Genomic DNA, 21,283 nt, shown 5'->3' with positions numbered 1-21,283 from the left:
AAATTTACACTTAAACACTATGGTACGCTACGTTCTGGACGGTGAAAATTGAAAAATATACAGGACAAATATTAGACTAAAATTCCAAAAGAGAAAAATAAACTTTCCTGATTAGAAAAGCAAGATAAACTTTCCTGAGTAGAAAAGCGAAGAACATTTCTTCTCAAGACTGGTATTTTCAGAAACACCCCTCCAGAACATGATATATCTGTTTAGTAAACCGAAAATCAGTAGAGACAAATCTCTGCCCCTATCCAACTTGCCCCAGAGACAGTCTAAATTTTTCTACCCTCATCCAAGTTGAACCATGTTGTTCTCGTAATGATTAGGCGTGAAATATTTACCACTGGACGTTAAGCAAATAAGAATTAATCAACTACTCTTAGATCGGTACACTGCGTCTTTTTTTCAAGAGGTTTGTGTGCGGACTGACAAGTGAAGCCTTTATCCAACTGATAGGATCATTCAATGGGAATACCTATGTATACAGGTGTTCGAATTTAAAACATATATTTAACCTGTGGATTCAGTAATTACATACCGGTCGTATATTTGTTGCTCTTTTTTTCTAATCTTCACACGAAGAATATACATTATAAAATTTGTTTTTTATGTGTGTTTTATGATTATAAAAATAAGGAGATGTGGTATGATTGCCAATGAGACAACTATCCACCAAAGTTCAAATGAAGTGGATGTAAGCAATTATAGGCAACCGTACGGCCTTCAACAATAAGAAAAACCCATACCGTATGGTCGGATATAAAAGGCCCCGACATGAAAAATATGAAACAATTCAATTGAGAAAACTAACGGCCTAATTTATAACAAAACAATTTACGAAAAACAAATAGGACAGACATAAACCAACGACAACAACTAAACTACAGGCTCCTGACTATGGACAGGCACATAGAGAATGTGGCGGGGTTAAACATGTTTGCAAGCGCTCAACTCAATGTAAAATTTAGGATGTGCTATTACGTTTGAAATAAGTTTTCTACAGGTAGAGCCAAACTTGCAGACCAAATCTTTGTATCTATGGAAGAATTTAGTAAAGGTTTTAAGTAATTTGTGGTAACGAAATCCCTGACTTAATAATTTACTAGTAATGCATAGATTACGCTCATTGAAATCCAAAACGTCACTACAGACACGAGCATAGCGAACGAGTTGGAATATATAAACACCGTAAGACGGTGCCAAAGGAACATCACCGTCCAAAAAAGGAAAATTAACATATACATAGCGAAAGAAAAATCGTCCCTTTTGTCGTAAATTTTTGTGTAGAGTTTCTGGTGTAATACTGAAATATCTAAATCTAGGAAAGGACAATTATTGCTGTTAATATTTGATTAATTTAAAGTAAGTTCCTTTGGGTAAGTTTCAGCAGTATAATTAGAGAATTCTTGATTATTTAACGAAAAAATATATCATCAAGATAACGGTAAGTGTTGTTGAATTTATCAATTAAATGGAATTTCGACGGTTCTTTACTGAGTTTGGCCATAACAGTAAAGGAACTAGTCTGCTATTAAAGGTGCACAATTGGTTGTATCCTAGGATTATAACTAAATGATTTCTTCGAAAAAAAACGCACCTGTTTCCTGAGTAGAAGGAATAAATAAACAGTCGAAATTTAATACAGCAAACTGTTTTTTCAATAAAGCCTTACAACCTAAAAACAGGTGTTCTTTTGAATTGAAAATATTCTTCTTTTGTCCAATGACATTTTCTTGAGCATTTCCTCCTATTTTTGTTATACTCGTTAATCGCAATTTAACATGCTTCTTATTTTCGCCGGTAAAGGAAGGATTTGTCGTACAAATAGGCTTCTCCGTTTTCATATACTATCAGCGGGGTGGGGCATATTTATGATAGATATCCTGTATTAGATGAATTCATTACATACGAATAGCCACTTGCAAAACTGTCGTCCTGCTGTAAGCTATATCATATATAAGAAGAAAAATTAATTTCCTTCAGTAGTAGTATCAAGCAGTAGAAAGGAATTCAATATCAGAGAAGATGTGTTGTTCGTGGGTGGCACGAGTCATGTTGTCGTCCCTTATAAGTTTAAGAGAAGCGAGTATGTCGTCCAGTTAAAGGTTTAAGAGAAACGAGTTAAGTTTATATCACTTCAAAACTCTCAAGTGGTCGACCTGTTGTTCTAAAGTGGATAACAGATAAAAATTGAACGTGCAATTAGGCAATAATAAAGAGAAGAGAACTTACCCACACACCATGGGGCTGTAAATAATAGAAATACTGCTCGATACATCATCATCTTCATACTGAAAAATCAATTCAAAACATAGTCATATGTTTTTTTCTGTAATAGAGTAATAAACATCATTGCTGTACTGATTTAAAGATGTTACATGACAACAACAACCCAAAGAACGTTCACAATACACAGGTATATACACACTGTCAATCACATGCATGGATACGAGTTGCGTGAAGTTTTGAAGATTTTGTAGGGTGTTATTGGATCATTATACTTCATTCCTCCAGGGGAGCTTACCTCGTGCTTCAGTGCCATACAATAGTCATATATCCAATATTGATTAAAGGAAGCCAACATTACTTTAAAATCAAGATCATATCCACCAGGGAAACCAAATGCCTATTTTATGGGAATTTCAATTAATGTCAAATTTTATCATACAATTTGTACTTAACATCGAAAGGCATGTATCTGTTTTTGAAACATTGAATCTTCTGAGACAAATCTATTAATGCATTAACTGCTCGTTTTTATATATGAAAGATATTGCTATTTCGGACAAGATAAAGCACATTTCAAAATTTTGAAATAAAACTTCCCTATAAGTAAGATGTAATGAACTAGATATTACAGTGGGTTTTACACGACAAAGAGTTGCTTTCGATTTTGTAAAACAAGTTACATATAACTTGACTGAATGAAACTAAAAAGTAAAATAACAAAAAAAAACGAACTCCAAGGAAAATTCAAAACGAAAAGTCCTTTATCAAATGGCAAAATTAAAAACTCAAACACACCAAACGAATGGAAACAACTGTCATATTCCTGACTTGGTACAGGCATTTCCTTATGTAGAAAATGGTGGATTAAACCTTATTTGTTGCTAGCTAAACCTCTCACTTGTATGACAGTCACATAGAATTCCATTATATTGACAACAATGTGTGAGCAAAACAAACAGACATAATAGGTAAAAATGTCAAAACTTGGGATACAGCAGTCAACATTATGTTATAATTTTAATCACTATAAAAACAAATAACTATTTCGACAAGTAAAAATAAAAATGGCATATAGACACTCCATAGACAAAGTACATGAGCACAAATGAAAGACAAGAATATAAAAATGACCATAGCACTTTAACACAATGGCGGGATATATAAATACCGAGCCACGCCAAAAGTATATAACCAAAATGGACTAAGCAGTTAAGGTTAAAAATATACAAAGACAAATAAAAAGAACATCATAAAAAGTAATTAAGATGATAAACAGCGTCAGTACCTAGAATCTATACTAAAATACTTAATATTCAGAAGCTTACAATAGTTTGTAATATCATCATCGTCATTACTATAAACATCGTTACTTTTATGATTATAATTATTGATTGGTTCATAAATGTTTTCTGATGTATGTTTTTTAGTTGTATTTTCCTATTGTTTTGTGTGTATCCCTATCGACACTAAAACGTAACGAGCTAAATATAAACGTAAAAAAAAGAAGATGCAAGGTATAATTCAACGAGAAACCAAAATAAGGATACAAATGACCAAAAACCATTTATCACATGTGGGGCATAATCTGCTAACCCTTCCGGAGCACCTGAGATCACCCCCAGTTTTTTGGTGGGTTTCGTTTTGCTCAGTCTTTAATTTTCTATGTTGTGTTTTGTGTACTTTTGCTTGTCTTCTGGTCTTTTTCCCTTTTTTTTTGCCATGGCTTTGTCAGTTTATTTTCGACTTATGAGTTTGAATGTCCCTTCGGTATCTTTCGCCTCTCTTTTATCATCAAATGGTTTGCACAATGGTTTGTAGTTCTACATATGTAATATGGTATGTTAAAGAAAAGGTAGCGCTCCGACATTCGAAGCTGTAATTAACACACGGCTGGTAACATAGATTGTTTTCGGCTTTGGCTAAAATATGTCTGTCCAATTTGGGTTCTTTTCGTAAATATTGTTGATAAATAGGTCGTTAGTTTTCTCATTTGGATTGTTTCACATTTTTCATGTCGGGGCATTTTATAGCTGACTATACTATATCTGGACTATGTTGGCAATCAAACCACATCTCCTTTTTCTTGATATTGAACAAGAAGATCTAGCTAACTAGGAATACATTATTTTAATGTACAATTGTTATCATGAAACAAAATTGGTCTAGCATATTAATCTATGATCCGAAATCCCTATATACACTACACAAAATCATAGCAAAGTATCAGTGCTTCTATTGCTATTCTTCGTCTTACAGTCATATGCTTTCAACATGAAGCTATGTATGTATAGCATCGTTGTATTCACCACTTGCAAGATTCGTAAAATATTGACTCTAACCTTATACTATGAATGATGAAAAATAATGAATTTAACGGGCCATTTGGTGAACTGTATTTATAGCACCATTGTATTCACCAAGATTGTAGAATGCCGAATGATATGTGTGCTTTAACCGTTTAATATGTATAATGAAAAAAAATGGAATTTAACAGACCTTTAGGGAGCCACCATTTAATTTTTATGGGGGGGGGGGGGGGGGGGGGCTAGGATGAAAAATTTTGTCCTGCATTTTTTTTTTAAGTTGTAATCTCTGTCCTGCATTTTTATTGCATTTTTGTTGTTGCCAAGTTGCTCATCCTGCCTTTTTTTACTCGAAACTCCTGTCCTGCCTTTTTCTCAAGTTTCATCCTAGCCCCCCTCCCCCATAAAAATCAAATGGTAGCTCCCTTAGTATATGGTGATTAATATATGTGCAACAGTAAATATAAAATTAATTTAGAATTAAAATTTAAAAAATCTATATTGCAACAATAGTTTAGAAAATATACTGAAATTATGCAAATGATGAACGAAAACTGTATAAGCAGAAAACTAAAATATTCGACGCCATTAAAAGTTATGATCCGTTAATAATTATTATCTGATATCTAAGTACAAAGTAATGTCATATTAAACATCAACCAACCGTGGGACAATGAACTATTGAAATATTTACGGAAACGACCAATGCTGCAAAAAAAAAAAGAATTACATCCAATGTTAAGGGAGCTACCATTTGATTTTTATGGGGGGGGGGGGGGGGGCTAGGATGAAAAATTTTGTCCTGCATTTTTTTTTTTTGTTGTAATCTCTATCCTGCCTTTTTATTTTCCACTGTATTCGGTCCTGCCTTTTTTTTTTTTTTTAGTTTATCCTGACTTTTTTTTACCTAAATTGTCATCCTGACTTTTTTTTTTTACTCAAAACTCCTGTCCTGCCTATTTTTTTCAAATTTCATCCTAGCCCCCCATAAAAATCAAATGGTAGCTCCCTAAAAGTACAATCAATTATATAAAGTGAAAAAACTCTCACCATTTACATTGTTATACATTCAATATTGGATAATTTATAAATGTTTTCATTTATAAAAGGATTTTACAAAAAGTCTTTTGATTCACACAAATCAATTATGTTTTATATTTTATAAATATACTGCTAAATATTTGCATAAAGCGATGCTATGCTTGATTATTTCGAACGAGATGACGAGATAAGATATCAATACTTTATATAAATATGTAAACGAGGATAAAGACAAATGATAACACATTACCAGTGCTTCGTTCTCTTATTGTTTCCAACTTTGTCTTATTTCATCTTTTCAAATATTATTACTTTAATTAACTTCTAGTATCCTTCAATTAAACCTGTTAAAGCATAGCTTTTAGATCTATGTGATTCTATTGAATATATGCTCAGAAACAAACGATTTAAAGTCTTGCTTTTAGATCTATGTGATTCTATTTCACTACGATCGATAGGATCAATTTCTCTTATGCAGATGATGCCATTTTGATGCACCCTTTTACTACTTTACATGATAACGGCTCCATTAATGCATTTTCTTCATTTGTTGTCTATTTAAACCTTAAATTGATTCTGTATTTCTTCCTTCCTTTTTTAACTTTAGAAACTAAAGTGTTCTTTGAATACGGGTTAAATAAATGCACAACAGAACTAGATATCGTTTAACCGTCTTGAATTTTCATCAATTATAAGAGCACTGGAGAACAAATTTACCTACTAAAGCCTTCATTTAAAAGCTATGCTATTACCACAATTGACATGCCGAGAGCCGGAGAGAGAAAAAGCATAAATAAATAAAATAATGAAAAAAAAAAAAGATTATCATTTTATCATTACTATTATTATTATTATTATACGAGGTGACGAAACAGATAATATGTGTCGCTCGTTTGCATTGTTGTCCTTACATCGAGTATTCATATGACAAGAAAACGAAAGGCGAAGATTCAAAACCCTAACCTGGGGAAAACTTATTCTGTCTAACACACAAAACCAGGCAAATAGCAATGTGCAGGTATTGTACTAGATTCGGCGGAAATTGAAAAGTTAAAAATAACTTGTATCTAGATGTCATTTGGATTATGTGTGTTTTGGGTTGCTGTCTCACTGAAGCATACCATGTACCTCACTGTATTTATATTATAATCAAGAAAATATGACTACAGTAATTACTAAAAAAAATTGCGTCATAAAGATCGGACAATTCTTGTGTAGTGAAAATTTCAATATAGGTTCACCACGTAAAGTGCGGTATCACGTGGATTTCTTTAGTGGTGAATTATCTGTGAGATGTAAAAACTTTATGCAGGTGATGCCAAAATCTTGCCAAACATTTGAGTACCAATAATTTAATACTCATTATATAGGATTTGCTTAATTTAATTAATTTTTTTAATTTTACAAAATTCATTACGCTTGATGAGATGTAACATTAATATAAGAAATGAGCTCCACTCTCTGTAAAATGGAGGCTTTGGAACTGTCGTACAAAATATATGATAAGGAGAAATAGTCCATATATTTGCTTGGGAAAGCTTAAGCGAACTTGAGAACATTACAAATTGTCATTGGGTTGTTTCTGTGCGATTAATTTGATAATGCATAGTTTTATTTCTTGTTTTTGCTATATTCTTGTCCAGTAATTTACATTAAATATAAAATTAAGAAGATGTGGTATGATTGCCAATGAGACATCTCTCCACAAGAGACCAAAATGACACAGAAATTAATTATTATATGATATACAGCAACAAACGACAATTACTAAATTACAGGCTCCTGACTTGGGACAGGCACATAGAGAATGTGGCAGGGTTAAACATGTTAGTGGGCGCCCAATCCCCCTTACCTGAGACAGTGGTGTAACAGTACAACATATGAACAAACGATAAAAATTAGTTGAAAAAGGCTAAACTGATCAGATAGATATAAAGCAAAAACAAGTAACAAAAACACAGAGTGGACGTGGCAGGGTACATCCCCACAAAAAAAAGACACTAAGTACAGATCTGAGAGTACTCGCAGTTACTGACAGCTAGTGCATAGCCAATAACAACTAATAAAAAATCATGCATCCAAGACTAAAAGACCCCCTCCCTTTTTTTCACAGCTACACTGTGACCTGTCTGAAAGCACCAAAAAGAAGGGACCAGAATCATTGGATTAGACGAATAAATACTTGATTAGGCTAACGTTATTATCTATATATTGGTATTGATAGTCCCTAAACTGACAAACATAAAACTCTATCAAAGTCACATCATTGAGATATGTCAATGATAATTTATATCACTTCACCGTGTAACAATCAAATATATTTACATTTCTCTTCATTAAGTTACCGGTTACAGTGCAAAGTGGAACTTGACTTTAAATGAGCGTGGATTAGGGAACCAGGACAAATGGAATCTTCCGCAATAATACTTAGGAACAGGGAATAACGGTAACTATATCGAACTTCAAGTACTACATGCTATGGATTAAAAAACACCTAGGTTTTAATAGAAAAAGTTTTGGACTCGATTTTTAAACAATTTAACAAAATACTTGACAACTGAAATACCTAAGGTACTTTTTACTCAATTATTTCCCTCAAATGAGAGTCTGTCAAGTAAGTAATCAAAAATCAATTTTGAGTTGTCTCTTGGTGTTAGGTAATGTGACAAGATATATGTTTTAGCTTAAGTTGTTGAAGATATTGATTGCCACGAAAAAATATAAATAGATTATTAAACTATTATCTAGGGACATTTGATTTAGAGAGAGTGTCTGGAATACGTATCGCATATAGTTTTACTTTCGGCGTCTTTGTATTGATCTTCTTCGAACCCACTGTGTAATTACGGGACTGACTTCATGGTTTTATATTTCTTAGATCATAAACCATTGCACGTAATGTTAACTTTCAACCCATGACGTCATCTTATCGCATTCGATCCAGCTGATAAGATGAAGTGCATTTTGTAAACATCCCCACAACTTTTGTATCGTTTAATATTTATCGTTTCTATATCTGATGTAACTTTATCAATATTTCATATCAAACTTTTATTGGGAGTACTTGTGCATAATTGTGTGCTGATCAAATTTGATATCAGCATTTCAAAGATACAGTTTGGGAAAGCTTCTCTATGACGGTGATAGTGACGAACAGTACTTTAACCCAATATATTAATAATGCATATGTCAGGAGAAACTTGCTATAAATATTGGGTATAATCCAAAGTCACGTGATTAATATAACACGGAACAATATTAATATTTAAAAAGTCAGATAGCCGTACGTGTATGTAATTATTTTAGAAGAAACTAACACCAAATTTGACAATAATAAGGACAAAATAATCAATATAGTCTATAGTAGAACAAAATTTAAAAAAAACTTGTTCAGTAAACGTATTTATATAAAAATAGGGAGACGTGGATCACGGTATTCAAATATAGGTCAAAGTACGGCTTCCAACTATGAGCAAAGCCCATACAAACTGTATAGTCAGTTATAAAGGGCCCGACATGACAAAATGTGAAACAATTCAAACATGAAAACGAAACGGTCAGATTTATTATGACAATACAATTAACGAAAAACAACCATGACAGACAGCAACCAATGACAACCACTGATTTACAGTCTACAGGCACACCAGTAAAGAATAATTGAAACACCTTTGGGGTTAAAATGAAGTAGATACGTTTTATATTTACATGGGTTGCTAACTGAATTTAAACCAAATTTTCATTTAGACATATATGTGTATTTATAGAATGCTGGAAAATAATATTTTCTGTAAAATAAATTCATGTAAAAGTAATTCAAGACATTACAACATTGGAATTGTATGGTTTTGTAATAATAAGCTTTTTAACAGGTGAATATAAAAAAGACATAGTTCATGATTAAGGAGAGATATGCGGGTAATGAGGTTCTTACATCTTACAAAAATACCAAACTTTCTTTTATTGCTTCATCTTCACATTATTTTTATTCATTGCAGATCATTTTTACTGATGAAAATGGCAAACTGATATCAGTGATGTAAGATTTAATCAAATAAAACAAGTAGGCTGACTTTGTTTTTTCAAGTGATATAATTATGTTATTTTTAATTCCCAAAATTACTTTATTGAACTTTCTATGTGTATTTTACATTTTAAAAATGAAGACAGGTACAGATTCTAGCTATAAACCCAAATGTGACCCAGCATTTTCTTCAGAAAATGTCTGTACCAATATAAAAATAAGGAGATGTGGTATGATTGCCAATGAGACAACTATCCACAAAAGTTTAAATGAAGTGGATGTAAGCAATTATAGGCAACCGTACGGCCTTCAACAATGAGAAAAACCCATGCAGTATGGTCGGCCATATAAGGCCAAGTCAGGAATATGACATTTGTTTTCCATTAGTTCCGTTGATTGATATAGTCGAGCTTTTGATTTTGTTTATATTTATGGACCTTCCCCTTTATGGATTTACCTTGGAGTTTGTTATTTTGTTAATACTTTTTTACAGTATTAAATAATATTATGTGCAATTCAATTTACGACTTTCAACTAAATTAATTCCTACTCACTGAAAAGACGATAATTGCAAATTTTATTTTAAAAATTTTAAAATTGCTACGGTTACTTCTAAAGGGGTATTCGTATAAAGTGACAGTTTATGTATTATACATATTATGTTACAGTTTCTCCTAAGGTTATCGGTTAGGGACACATTTTATATATTATATTTTTTTTTGTATAAAAACAGGTTTCAATGAGTACATGCAATATAATACAAAGGGATACAGCCACATAGAGACATACTTGTTGAAATAAACACAAATTCGTAAAACAATTCATTTTATATATCTTCAATTTGATTCAAAGAAATGAATGTGTATATTACATATAAGAGAAAGAAATATGTTTTGCATGCACACGTATACAAATTGCAGTTTTTATCCAACGCAATCATAGGTTTGAACGTTATTTTCAATTTAGACTTGGTTATATATTATATATATATATATATTAAGATTTGGCATCAAACCTCAAGACTACCATTCAAATGTATTTTTCCATTTACGTATATTGGAAAAGAAGTAATATGGTGAACTAATTCATGTCACAAAATCTCTAAATTCTCGCAATAATGCCCAAAAGCAAACCAACGCAGTTGTACAATTTCAAGACCACCACAGATCTATATCAATGCATTAAAGACCACATAATGAAGCGGGGTAACTCATAGAGCAAAAGTAGGTCCAACACATATTGCCATATTTGCCTGACAATGTCATTATGAAATACGGAAACATTTAGACAACTATGTTTCACTGCTATATATTATATTTACTTTATTAACATGTGGATAGTTGATTAACGCTTATACTTATATACAGTTTTAATATCGTAAAGAAAAAATAATACGTATGTATAATGTTAATAGGGGAAAAAATGATACGAATTGTTTGAAAATTGTATAAATATATATTATGCGTTTAAATGAACATTAAGTACATACCTTTTAGTTAATAAGGGCGTGTGTAGTATTTCTAACATTTATCCAGAATATTGATAAGAACAAAAATATACTTTGTCCCAATCCATTGTATTAATTAAGAACAAAGCCAATTGGAAATTATCTTTATCCAGTGATATAAAATCAAACCCTCATCTCTTCATAGAAAGTAAATCCATTACGATATAAAGACTGTTAATAACTAACAGCCATCTAAACAGAAATGTTTGTCTTTTGTTTATCCGACTGTTAAATCACTGTACACGATTCCAGATAAATAAACTATATGTTCCTGTGTCCATTGGTCTGTAAAATTATTGTGTACACTTCCCTAGAAATACTAAATTCAATTTGCCATGCCGTTGCATCACTCATCGATATTTAGTAATGGACAGTTAACCGTCCGTATTCCTCTGCCAAACTAACAGTGTATCCGTAGACATAATCGCCAAACATTTTAAAAGGAAAATTTCTCCGTCTTTTGTTTTATATTTCATTAATGTGAAGAAAACATTATCTCGTAAAAATTAATTAACAGCGTATTTGAGATGGCTGGTAAAAGGATAAACCCGTTATTTCAATAGGAGTTAATGGTTCAGAAGACCAAGATTGAACCTATATTGGGATATTGATAGATCCTATAACTAAATCACCACTATGTTTTAAATTATGCAACATTTTCATAGGAAAGTGAAAATCTATTTGCCTATAAGTTGCATTACGCTTTCTATTATTCAGAAGTCTAGTAAATAACTGGCGGCTAATTCACTGAGCTGATCGACTGCCTGGAGAAAGTATACATAGATAATGAGAAATGAAAATTCAGGGGAGGAACCGCATGATACACTAACATGTAATGTTCTCTATTACTCGTATGCATCAAGGTCACGCCTGATTGAATAAACATAATTACAGGTACACTTGATTGTGAATGAGAAATAAGAAAAAGTCATTTGCTATTCTGTTTGTAGTAAAAAGTAAAAGACAAATAGCTTTAATCAGAAAAAAAAACAATCGTGATTCATTCTCTATACATCTAGATCGTTAATATATTTTGGGAGATTCTAGAGACAAATTTGATTCGTGTCAGAAATTCTAAAAAATCCTGATGCATAAAACAATCTTAAACAACTAAAGAAATACCAGAAAAAATACACGATTAAAACAACTGAAGACACACCAGAAAAAATACACAATTAAAACAAGTGAAGACATACCAGAAACGATACACAGTAAAAACAAACGAAGACACACCAGAAGAGATACAAAATTAAAACAACCGAAGACAATCCACAAAAGATACACAATTAAAACAACTGAAGACACACCACAAAGATAAACAATTAAAAAAACCGAAGACACACCATAAAATATATACAATTAAAACAACTGAACAACTGAAGACACACCAGAAAAAATACACAATTAAAACAACTTAAGATACACAAGAAACGATATACAATGAAAACAACAAAAGACACACCAGAAAAGATACACAATTAAAACAATCACTAAACAACTGAAGACAAAAAGAAAAAATACATAATTAAAACAACTGAAGACACCAGAAAAGATACACAATTAAAACAACCGAAGACACTCTGGAAACAATACACAATTAAAACAATCACTAAACAACTGAAGACAAACAGAAAAAATACATAATTAAAACAACTGAAGACACTCTGGAAACAAAACACAATTAAAACAACTGAAGATACACTAGAAAAAATACACAATTAAAACAACTGAAGACACTCTGGAAACAATACACAATTAAAACAACTGAAGATACACTAGAAAAAATACACAATTAAAACAACTCAAAACACACCAGAAAAGATACACAATAAAAACAACTAAAGACACACCAGAAAAAATACACAACGGGTACATACTCCACTTAAACTAGAATATTTCAGATTTCATTTTTTCGATGGCGTTATCAGTTTCTCTCGACTTGTGAGTTTCGATTGTCCCCTGGATATAATCCTCCTCTTTTTCACATCAGACCTGATCAGACTTAGCAATAAAAGACCATTATCCCTTCTCGGAATATATAGTAATCAAAGCTCCTCTGAAGGGATACAACTCAAGAAGAATGCAAATCTAGGGACTACACAGCCTCACAGAAAAAACAAATCGAGAGGAGATATATATATACGAAGGAAACGAGCAGGCGAAATACAGTTCCAAAGAAATACAACAAACCCATAGGAAAACAATTTTTGAGGAACGTAGTTCTAAAGAAACAAAACGCCATATTTATTCAGATCCGAAAGAAAATATTTCAATTGTTTAGCTGTAAACTTTTTTGATGAATACACATTTTGGGACATACAACTCGCGAGGAATACAACAATGGCAAAACCATGAAGAAATACTTCTCTTGAGAAACACAGTTCTGGAGAAATACAACTCTGGATAAATACTTCCCTTGAAAAATACAATTCTGGAGAAAATACAAATTCGGATAAATTCAATTCTGGGGATATCCAACTCTAAAAAAACTTTTAAACATTTCGATTCTGGCAATATACAACTCTGGAAAAATACATCCCCAGGAAAACTATGTAGAAATTCAAATCTTGAGAAAAACTTTCCTAAAGGAATGCATTTCTGGGGAAATACCTCCCTAAAGGAAAAACTCTGGAGAAATACTTCCTTTGAATAATACAACTCTGGATAAATACTTTCTATGAGAAACCGATTCTGGGGAAATTCATACCTTGAGGAATACAACTCTGTGGGGAAATCTCCCTTGATAAATAAAGTCGTATACAGCTTTGGAGAAATACTTCCCTTGAGGAACACAACCCCGGAGAAATACCTCTTTTGAGGATTACAACTCTGGAATTTGCCTTTGATGAATATACTTGTAGGGAAAAAAAACCTACGAGGACTACTATCCTGGGGAAATAAATACCTCGAAGAATACAACTCTGGAGAATTTTGTCCCTTGAGGAATAACCTCGGGGGAAATACCTTCCTAGGAATACAGCTCTGGAAAAATTCCTCCCATGAGGAATACAATTCGAGGAAAATACATACCTTTAGGGATAAAACTCTGGGTTAATACTCTCCTTGAGGAAAACAACACTTAAGGAAATACGTTGTTTAAGGAAAACAATTCTAAACTCTGGAGAAACATTTCCTTTGAGGATTACACCTCTGGAGAAAAACATCTCTTGAGGAATAAACTCTGGGAAATACCTCCCTTAAGGCATACAACTCTGGAGAAATACATCCTTTGAGGAATACAACTCTGGGGAAATACCTGCCATGAGAAATATAATTCTAGGGGAATACATACCTTTAGAGGTACAACTCTGGGGTAATACTCACCTTGAGGAAAACAACACTTGAGAAATACTTTGTTTAAAGAAAACAACTCTGGCAAAATAAACGAATCTTACACATGTGTATATTAATTACAGACGTCAAAACACAAACACAGTTACCGATATCAGAGTTTCAACAGTTGTCTGCTATAAGTATTATTGACAATCTGAAACGTCTACAATTTTGTTCATTGTTTATCAGTTGAACAACACATTCATCAGTTATGTGTTTTTAGAAATCCGGTATGCCTTTTATTTTATTGTTGAATGAATTAGTTTAGCAAGTTTGTAGTTTTGTTTTCACATTTGTTGTGCCAGTCAGCAATATGACAGTTGTTTTCCATTCGTTTGATGTGTTTGAGCTTTTGGTTTTGCCATTTGATAAGGGACTTTCCGTTTTGAATTTTCCTTGGATTTCGGTATTTTTAATATTATACTTTTTGTTAGAAAGTGTTTATTTTAATCAATATACCGCTCAAAAGTCTGCACTAGTACGATGTCATCCTAAAATATTTTTCTGATCCCTACCTCTTTATCAATAAAATTCACACATTGAAATAGAAAACCATTGTTTGCAAAATACAGCAAACTGTTTTGTATTGACAAATGAATTAAGAGAAGAGATATTTAAAGATTCGACAAAGTTTTTGTAAACATAAAAAAGGGAATTGACACTAAGCGGGGCAATCAAATCTACGAATAACCGACAATACAATCAAAAGCAATCTGGAAGATTTATCAATTTCAACATATCATAGAATGCTGTAGACATAATAGATGTGTTTACTCCATGCATGAAGACGACCGTATTTAAAGCCTAAGTAATATACTTTAAGTTATATCTTGATTAAGAGAAAAAAGAAAATTAGATAAAAATTGTATATTTACACAAGTCAGATATGATGTAGGCTAACTCCCACTGGTCCTTATCATTCATTTTATATAAACATTTAGTTTACTAGTCAAAATTGACTTGGCGACAAGGAAACATCAGACGTTAAGATCAAGTAAATATAACAATATTTTCTTAGAATGCATACTGTTGACTTGTACTTAAGACTGAATCTCTTTCCTTTTATCTATTATTTCAACTCACCGTCCGTCATCATCGAGTGCTATATAGCTCTGGTGAAAAAGTTTATGAAAGAACGAAACATATGGATTCCGATTACAGTTGCAACTTTCGTAATGCATTAATTCAAAGGGTAGTTTTTTTTCTAAAAGATCAAACCAAGTAATGTGCGTTTGGTCCAACAAGATTTTGGACATACAATTTCAGGACTATACTCGTAGTGCATTTTGACATCTTATTTTCGATTAAAGTTTTAACACAAAATCGTAAAGTTCGCTTCTTTTTTTTTTTAAGATTGCTTGTTTTTGTAGAACACTATTCAAGTGGTATAAGTGAATTTTAAGCATTTAACTAAAGCGTGACCGGTACCAGAAGATACACAATTTATTTTAACTCGGCGCGATTTACGTCTTGACAGTTTGTTAAGACGCCAGTCTACTGTTGAGATCGTAAATTGACCTTTTTCATGTCTTTCGGTTATTAGTTTCATTGTGGTATACCCCGTACCACCATATATTTTGTTCGAATGTATCAGAAGACAAATAAAAAATATAAAACACCTAAAATACAATGTAGTAGAACTTTTCCGTATTTTGGGTAATTTTTTTTAATGTCATCGACATTTTTAAAAACTTTTTTTTTTTTTTTAAAGATTTTTATTATATTTTCTCATAAATTTTGCAATTATATATTTGTTTTGACACGAACATATATGTTCATGTTGCTTGGTCTTTAGATTTCTGTATAATGTTTTGTTAGTGTTGTTTTTACTTAGGCCATGGTGTTTTCTGTTTTTATCAGACCTATGATTGTCAACAGTCACCTTGGTATCTTCTCTCTCAGATTGGTCAGATTAAAATATTGACCAGTACTTCTCTCTCCTTTTTAAAAGACCCACATGTTCAGATTAAAATATTGACCAGTCCTTCTCTCTCCTTTTTAAAAGACCCACATGTTCAGATTAAAATATTGACCAGTACTTCTCTCTCCTTTTTAAAAGACCCACATGTTCAGATTAAAATATTGACCAGTCCTTCTCTCTCCTTTTTAAAAGACCCACATGTTCAGATTAAAATATTGACCAGTACTTCTCTCTCCTTTTTAAAAGACCCACATGTTCAGATTAAAATATTGACCAGTCCTTCTCTCTCCTTTTTAAAAGACCCACATGTTCAGATTAAAATATTGACCAATACTTCTCTCTCCTTTTTAAAAGACCCACATGGTCAGATTAAAATATTGACCAGTCCTTCTCTCTCCTTTTTAAAAGACCCACATGTTCAGATTAAAATATTGACCAATACTTCTCTCTCCTTTTTAAAAGACCCACATGGTCAGATTAAAATATTGACCAATACTTCTCTCTCCTTTTTAAAAGACCCACATGGTCAGATTAAAATATTGACCAATACTTCTCTCTCCTTTTTAAAAGACCCACATGGTCAGATTAAAATATTGACCAATACTTCTCTCTCCTTTTTAAAAGACCCACATGGTCAGCTTCTCTCTCCTTTTTAAAAGACCCACATGTTCAGATTAAAATATTGACCAATACTTCTCTCTCCTTTTTAAAAGACCCACATGTTTAGATTAAAAAATTGACCAGTACCTATCTCTCCTTTTTAAAAGACCTACATGTTCAGATTAAACTATTGACCAGTCCTTCTCTCTCCTTTTTGAAAGACCCACATGTTCAGATTAAAATATTGACCAGTACCTATCTCTCCTTTTTAAAAGACCTACATGTTCAGATTAAACTATTGACCAGTCCTTCTCTCTCTTTTTTAAATGACCGACATGTTCAGATTAAACTATTGACCAGTACTTCTCTCTCCCTTTTAAAAGACACATGTTCAGATTAAAATGTTGACCAGTACTTCTATCTCTCCTTTTTAACAGACCTATATGTTCAGATTAAAATATTGACCAGTACTTCTCCATCAGATTGAGTATAACACGTCGTAAGCAGTCTGGTAAAAGCATGACCTTGTGCAATGCCAAATTATACATTTGTGTAAGTATATAAGTCCGATTTATATCATCTAACAGAATTTGAGACATTGTATCGATACAGACTATGAAAGAACAGCTATATTAGCGTTTGAGTGACTTTTTTCTCTTATCGTACCCACAGGCTTTCCATACTTTTCACATTTTGTTCTACGAAAGACTGATAAAACGTTTGTTAACTGTTCCCCTGATATTGTTTTGGATTTACCGTAAACCAGCCGACAGATAAATGCTTCCTGTCAGCACATGACGGACGATACGAGGTACCGATCGATATCTGGTGACATCAAGATCAAATAAGGAGAAATTGTAACATTTTTATTGTTTCTGAAGCATTCAGGCCATAACTTATATCCTAATTATAGACAATATGTTGTCAACATTTCTCGCTTTGTCTTAACTCGTTTTTTTAATCCAAGTAATCTTCGGGGTTTTGTAAAGAATGTAAAAAAAAACTTCATTCATTAAAGTTTTAACAATATTTTACTTAGTTGAAGGTGTTTTTAATCAATAATACCCTATCTCTGTCTGGCTGTAATAGATCAAAAAGTCTAAGCGAGTAACAAGTCAGAACAAATATTGACAAAATTAAGTATAAGCCTTCAGACAAATACACTGAATTGTCCACACTTCATTTCTGAAAGAAGGCAGTTCGAAGCATGGTATACAAACAACAAATTAAAACACCATAACAATGCAAGACATTTCAAAATTTATAAACCATGCAGTGATTTATATTTGTTGCGAAAAAGCTCAAGCTATAAAGGGCCCCAAAAATTACTAGTGTAAAACCATTCAAACGGGAAAACCAACGGTCTAATCTATATAAAAAACGAGAAACGAGAAACACTTATGAACCACATCAACAAACGACAACCACTGAACATCAGATTCCTGACTTAGGACAGGTGCAAACAATTGCAGCGGGTTTAAACGTTTTAATGGTACCCCAAACCTTCACCCTTTTTCTGGAACAATAGTGTAGCATCACAACATAGAAAGACGCACTATAAAATATCAACTGAAATGGCTTAACTCAATCAAAGGACATATTAACACCAGTGAACATACACTGAACAAATAAATTTGACCTATGATACAATGTAAATACAAAATAAAAGTCCATATAATATCGTATGTCAAAAATCTTTTTTTATTCACATTTATTTTAAAACGGGAGGGAGGGAGAGGGGAGTTATTAGGCAACATTTTTTCCCTACCCTAATACTCAAATATCAGTTTAAATTTTGTGTCCGTTTTATCAAGTTTTAAAACAATGAACAGTGTACATAAATCATATTTATCATTGCAAGTGTGTGCCCTTTAACTGGAAATAGTCCTGAACAACCAGTATTAGTAATTCTTTTCAACATTTTCATATACATGTACTTACTACTATTACAATCACATTTTAGTATTTTCGTAAAGGCCTTTATTCAATAAATATCGTTTATCAAACAAAAGATGGCGGGTGATACTACTGCACACATCATGCAGTTTTACTAATTTCTTGAAAGCTGATTCCGAACACTTAAACCTTTAATGCACTTATATTCTTAACTCGGCCATTATACGGTACCAAAATAGAATGTTAGTTTGATATATCGAAAAAAGATTGAATTAAAATGTGACAGGCTTTACACTTTTGAATAAGGAGAGAAACATCGTAACACAGTTAGCATGGTTAATGTCGGTAGCATTCATTTGTTATAAGGATATAAACACAATTTTAAGAAAATTAGATGGTTTCAATACATTTAAATTTGTTCTCCGGTGTTCGTTCACACAAAACGGTTTCGATTATCTAAAAGACATCAGTTACAATTAAGTTTTCACCAAATTACTCACTTTATTTAATTTTTCGTGAAGTCATTTCCAGCAAAATCTCTAATAACAAAATATCTGAAACCAATGTTACAGTATTGATATAATTAAAATTCGCGGAATGCCAATTTCATTTATAGGTAATTTGTAGTTACGTCATTCGTGCGTCGATTTGAAAAATAAGTACTACATCAAAGAGCGTCCATTAAGATTAGATCGTATCCCTATAACAGCGTTATCTGTCCTTTAAATGAAATTATTTCAATTTTATAGATACATCAGTTGACAGTCTATTAAGAAAAACATAGGAAGGGGGAAAGTTTTATGTTCTAACTGAATACATTGATGTTTTTTTTTCTGATTTATTTGCAATGAAGCAAAGTGCAATTGGTAAAAATTCATTTGCAAAGAGTTCCTATCATTACAATAAAGTGCCAAGCGATGCTGAAAGACGTAACGAACGAAGATATCTTACATTAGCCTGATGAAGCGAGACTCAACTAAATAACATGATGAACACTATACGGATATAAAAATGATGGGACATAAGCGGTGTAGACACAATACATACAACTGACTAAGGACGTAATAAAAAAAAAGAAAATAACGCTATAAATTCGGTGCGTCTGAAGCACTTTCCTGGATTAAACTTCATCAGTAACACTCAAGTCCGAAAAGCCAAGGATGTATACATATTTGAATTCTTGAGGAGCTAAATGACTAAAAAGGATTTAAAAAGAATAGCCTAAAGATAGATATAAGAAGATGTGGTATGAGTGCCAATGAGAAAACTCTCCATCCAAGTCACAATTTGTAAAAGTAAACCATTATAGGTCAAAGTACGGCCTTCAACACGGAGCCTTGGCTCACACCGAACAGCAAGCTATAAAGGGCCTCAAACCATTCAAACAGAAAAACCAACGGTCTAATCTATATAAAAAACGAGAAACGAGAAACACTTATGAACCACATCAACAAATGTCAACTACTGAACATCAGGTTAACTTTTCCCGATGGATTTATAGTTAACGCGGAGTTTACTTACAATACATGACTGAACTGGCAACTAGACGAGACTAAACTGGTATTGATAAAACAAACAGAACACATGACTGACTTTTACAACTAGACAAACTCAAGCGGTGTAGACCCACTAAACAGATCAAACAACTGTCTTTGGTAACGAGATAGAGGTTTTCATGTAAATGTAGATTGTTTTTGGTAAAGAGATGGAGGTTTTCATGTAAATGTAGATTGTTTTTGGTAACGAGACAGAGGTTTTCATGTAATGTAGATTTTTTTGGTAACGAGACGGAGGTGTTCATGTAATGTAGATTGTCTTTGGTAAAAAGATGGAGGTTTTCATGTAATGTAGATTGTTTTTGGTAAAGAGATGGAGGTTTTCATGTAAATGTAGATTGTTTTTGGTAACGAGATAGAGGTTTTCATGTAATGTAGATTTTTTTGGTAACGAGATGGAGGTTTTCATGTAATGTAGATTGTTTTTGGTAAAGAGATGGAGGTTTTCATGTAAATGTAGATTGTTTTTGGTAACGAGATAGAGGTTTTCGTGTAATGTAGATTGTATTTGGTAACGAGATGGATGTGTTCATGCAATGTAGATTGTCTTTGGTAAAAAGATGGAGGTTTTCAGGTAATGTAGATTGTTTTTGGTAACGAGATGGAGGTGTTCATGTAATGTAGATTGTCTTTGGTAAAAAGATCGAGGTTTTCAGGTAATGTAGATTGTCTTTGGTAAAAAGATGGAGGTTTTCAGGTAATGTAGATTATTTTGGTGTAAAGATGTCCTCTAATACACGTGTTGGACCGAGGTTAGAAATTCGTTTGAATCTAGAATTTTTAACTAAAATGTAATGTATTATTAAGCAAAAATATGTTATAAATATTCACTGACTGTTTTTGTATTGGAACATCAATACAAGTAATTGT

At 32.4% G+C, this 21,283-nt stretch overlaps 1 protein-coding gene across 1 annotated transcript in view; it reads right to left on the bottom strand.

Moving 5' to 3' along the window:
• LOC127707892 (neuronal acetylcholine receptor subunit alpha-10-like) overlaps window positions 1–11,871 on the bottom strand; it is a 69,835-nt gene extending 57,964 nt beyond the window's left edge. The window contains exons 1-2 of the mRNA XM_052212649.1: window positions 11,090–11,871; window positions 2,236–2,294 (exon numbers count right to left, since the gene is read on the bottom strand). Of these exons, the coding sequence (XP_052068609.1) occupies window positions 2,236–2,294; window positions 11,090–11,127 (97 nt within the window). The 5' untranslated portion in view covers window positions 11,128–11,871. The remainder of the gene's footprint in view (window positions 1–2,235; window positions 2,295–11,089) is intronic.
• Window positions 11,872–21,283: the final 9,412 nt, after the last annotated feature.

This window comes from Mytilus californianus, unplaced genomic scaffold, assembly GCF_021869535.1.
Source record: "Mytilus californianus isolate M0D057914Y unplaced genomic scaffold, xbMytCali1.0.p SCAF_7, whole genome shotgun sequence".
NCBI classification, from domain to species: domain Eukaryota; kingdom Metazoa; phylum Mollusca; class Bivalvia; order Mytilida; family Mytilidae; genus Mytilus; species Mytilus californianus.
The sequence above is the reverse complement of the archived record's forward strand: the minus strand, read 5'-3'. Positions and strand labels throughout refer to the sequence as shown.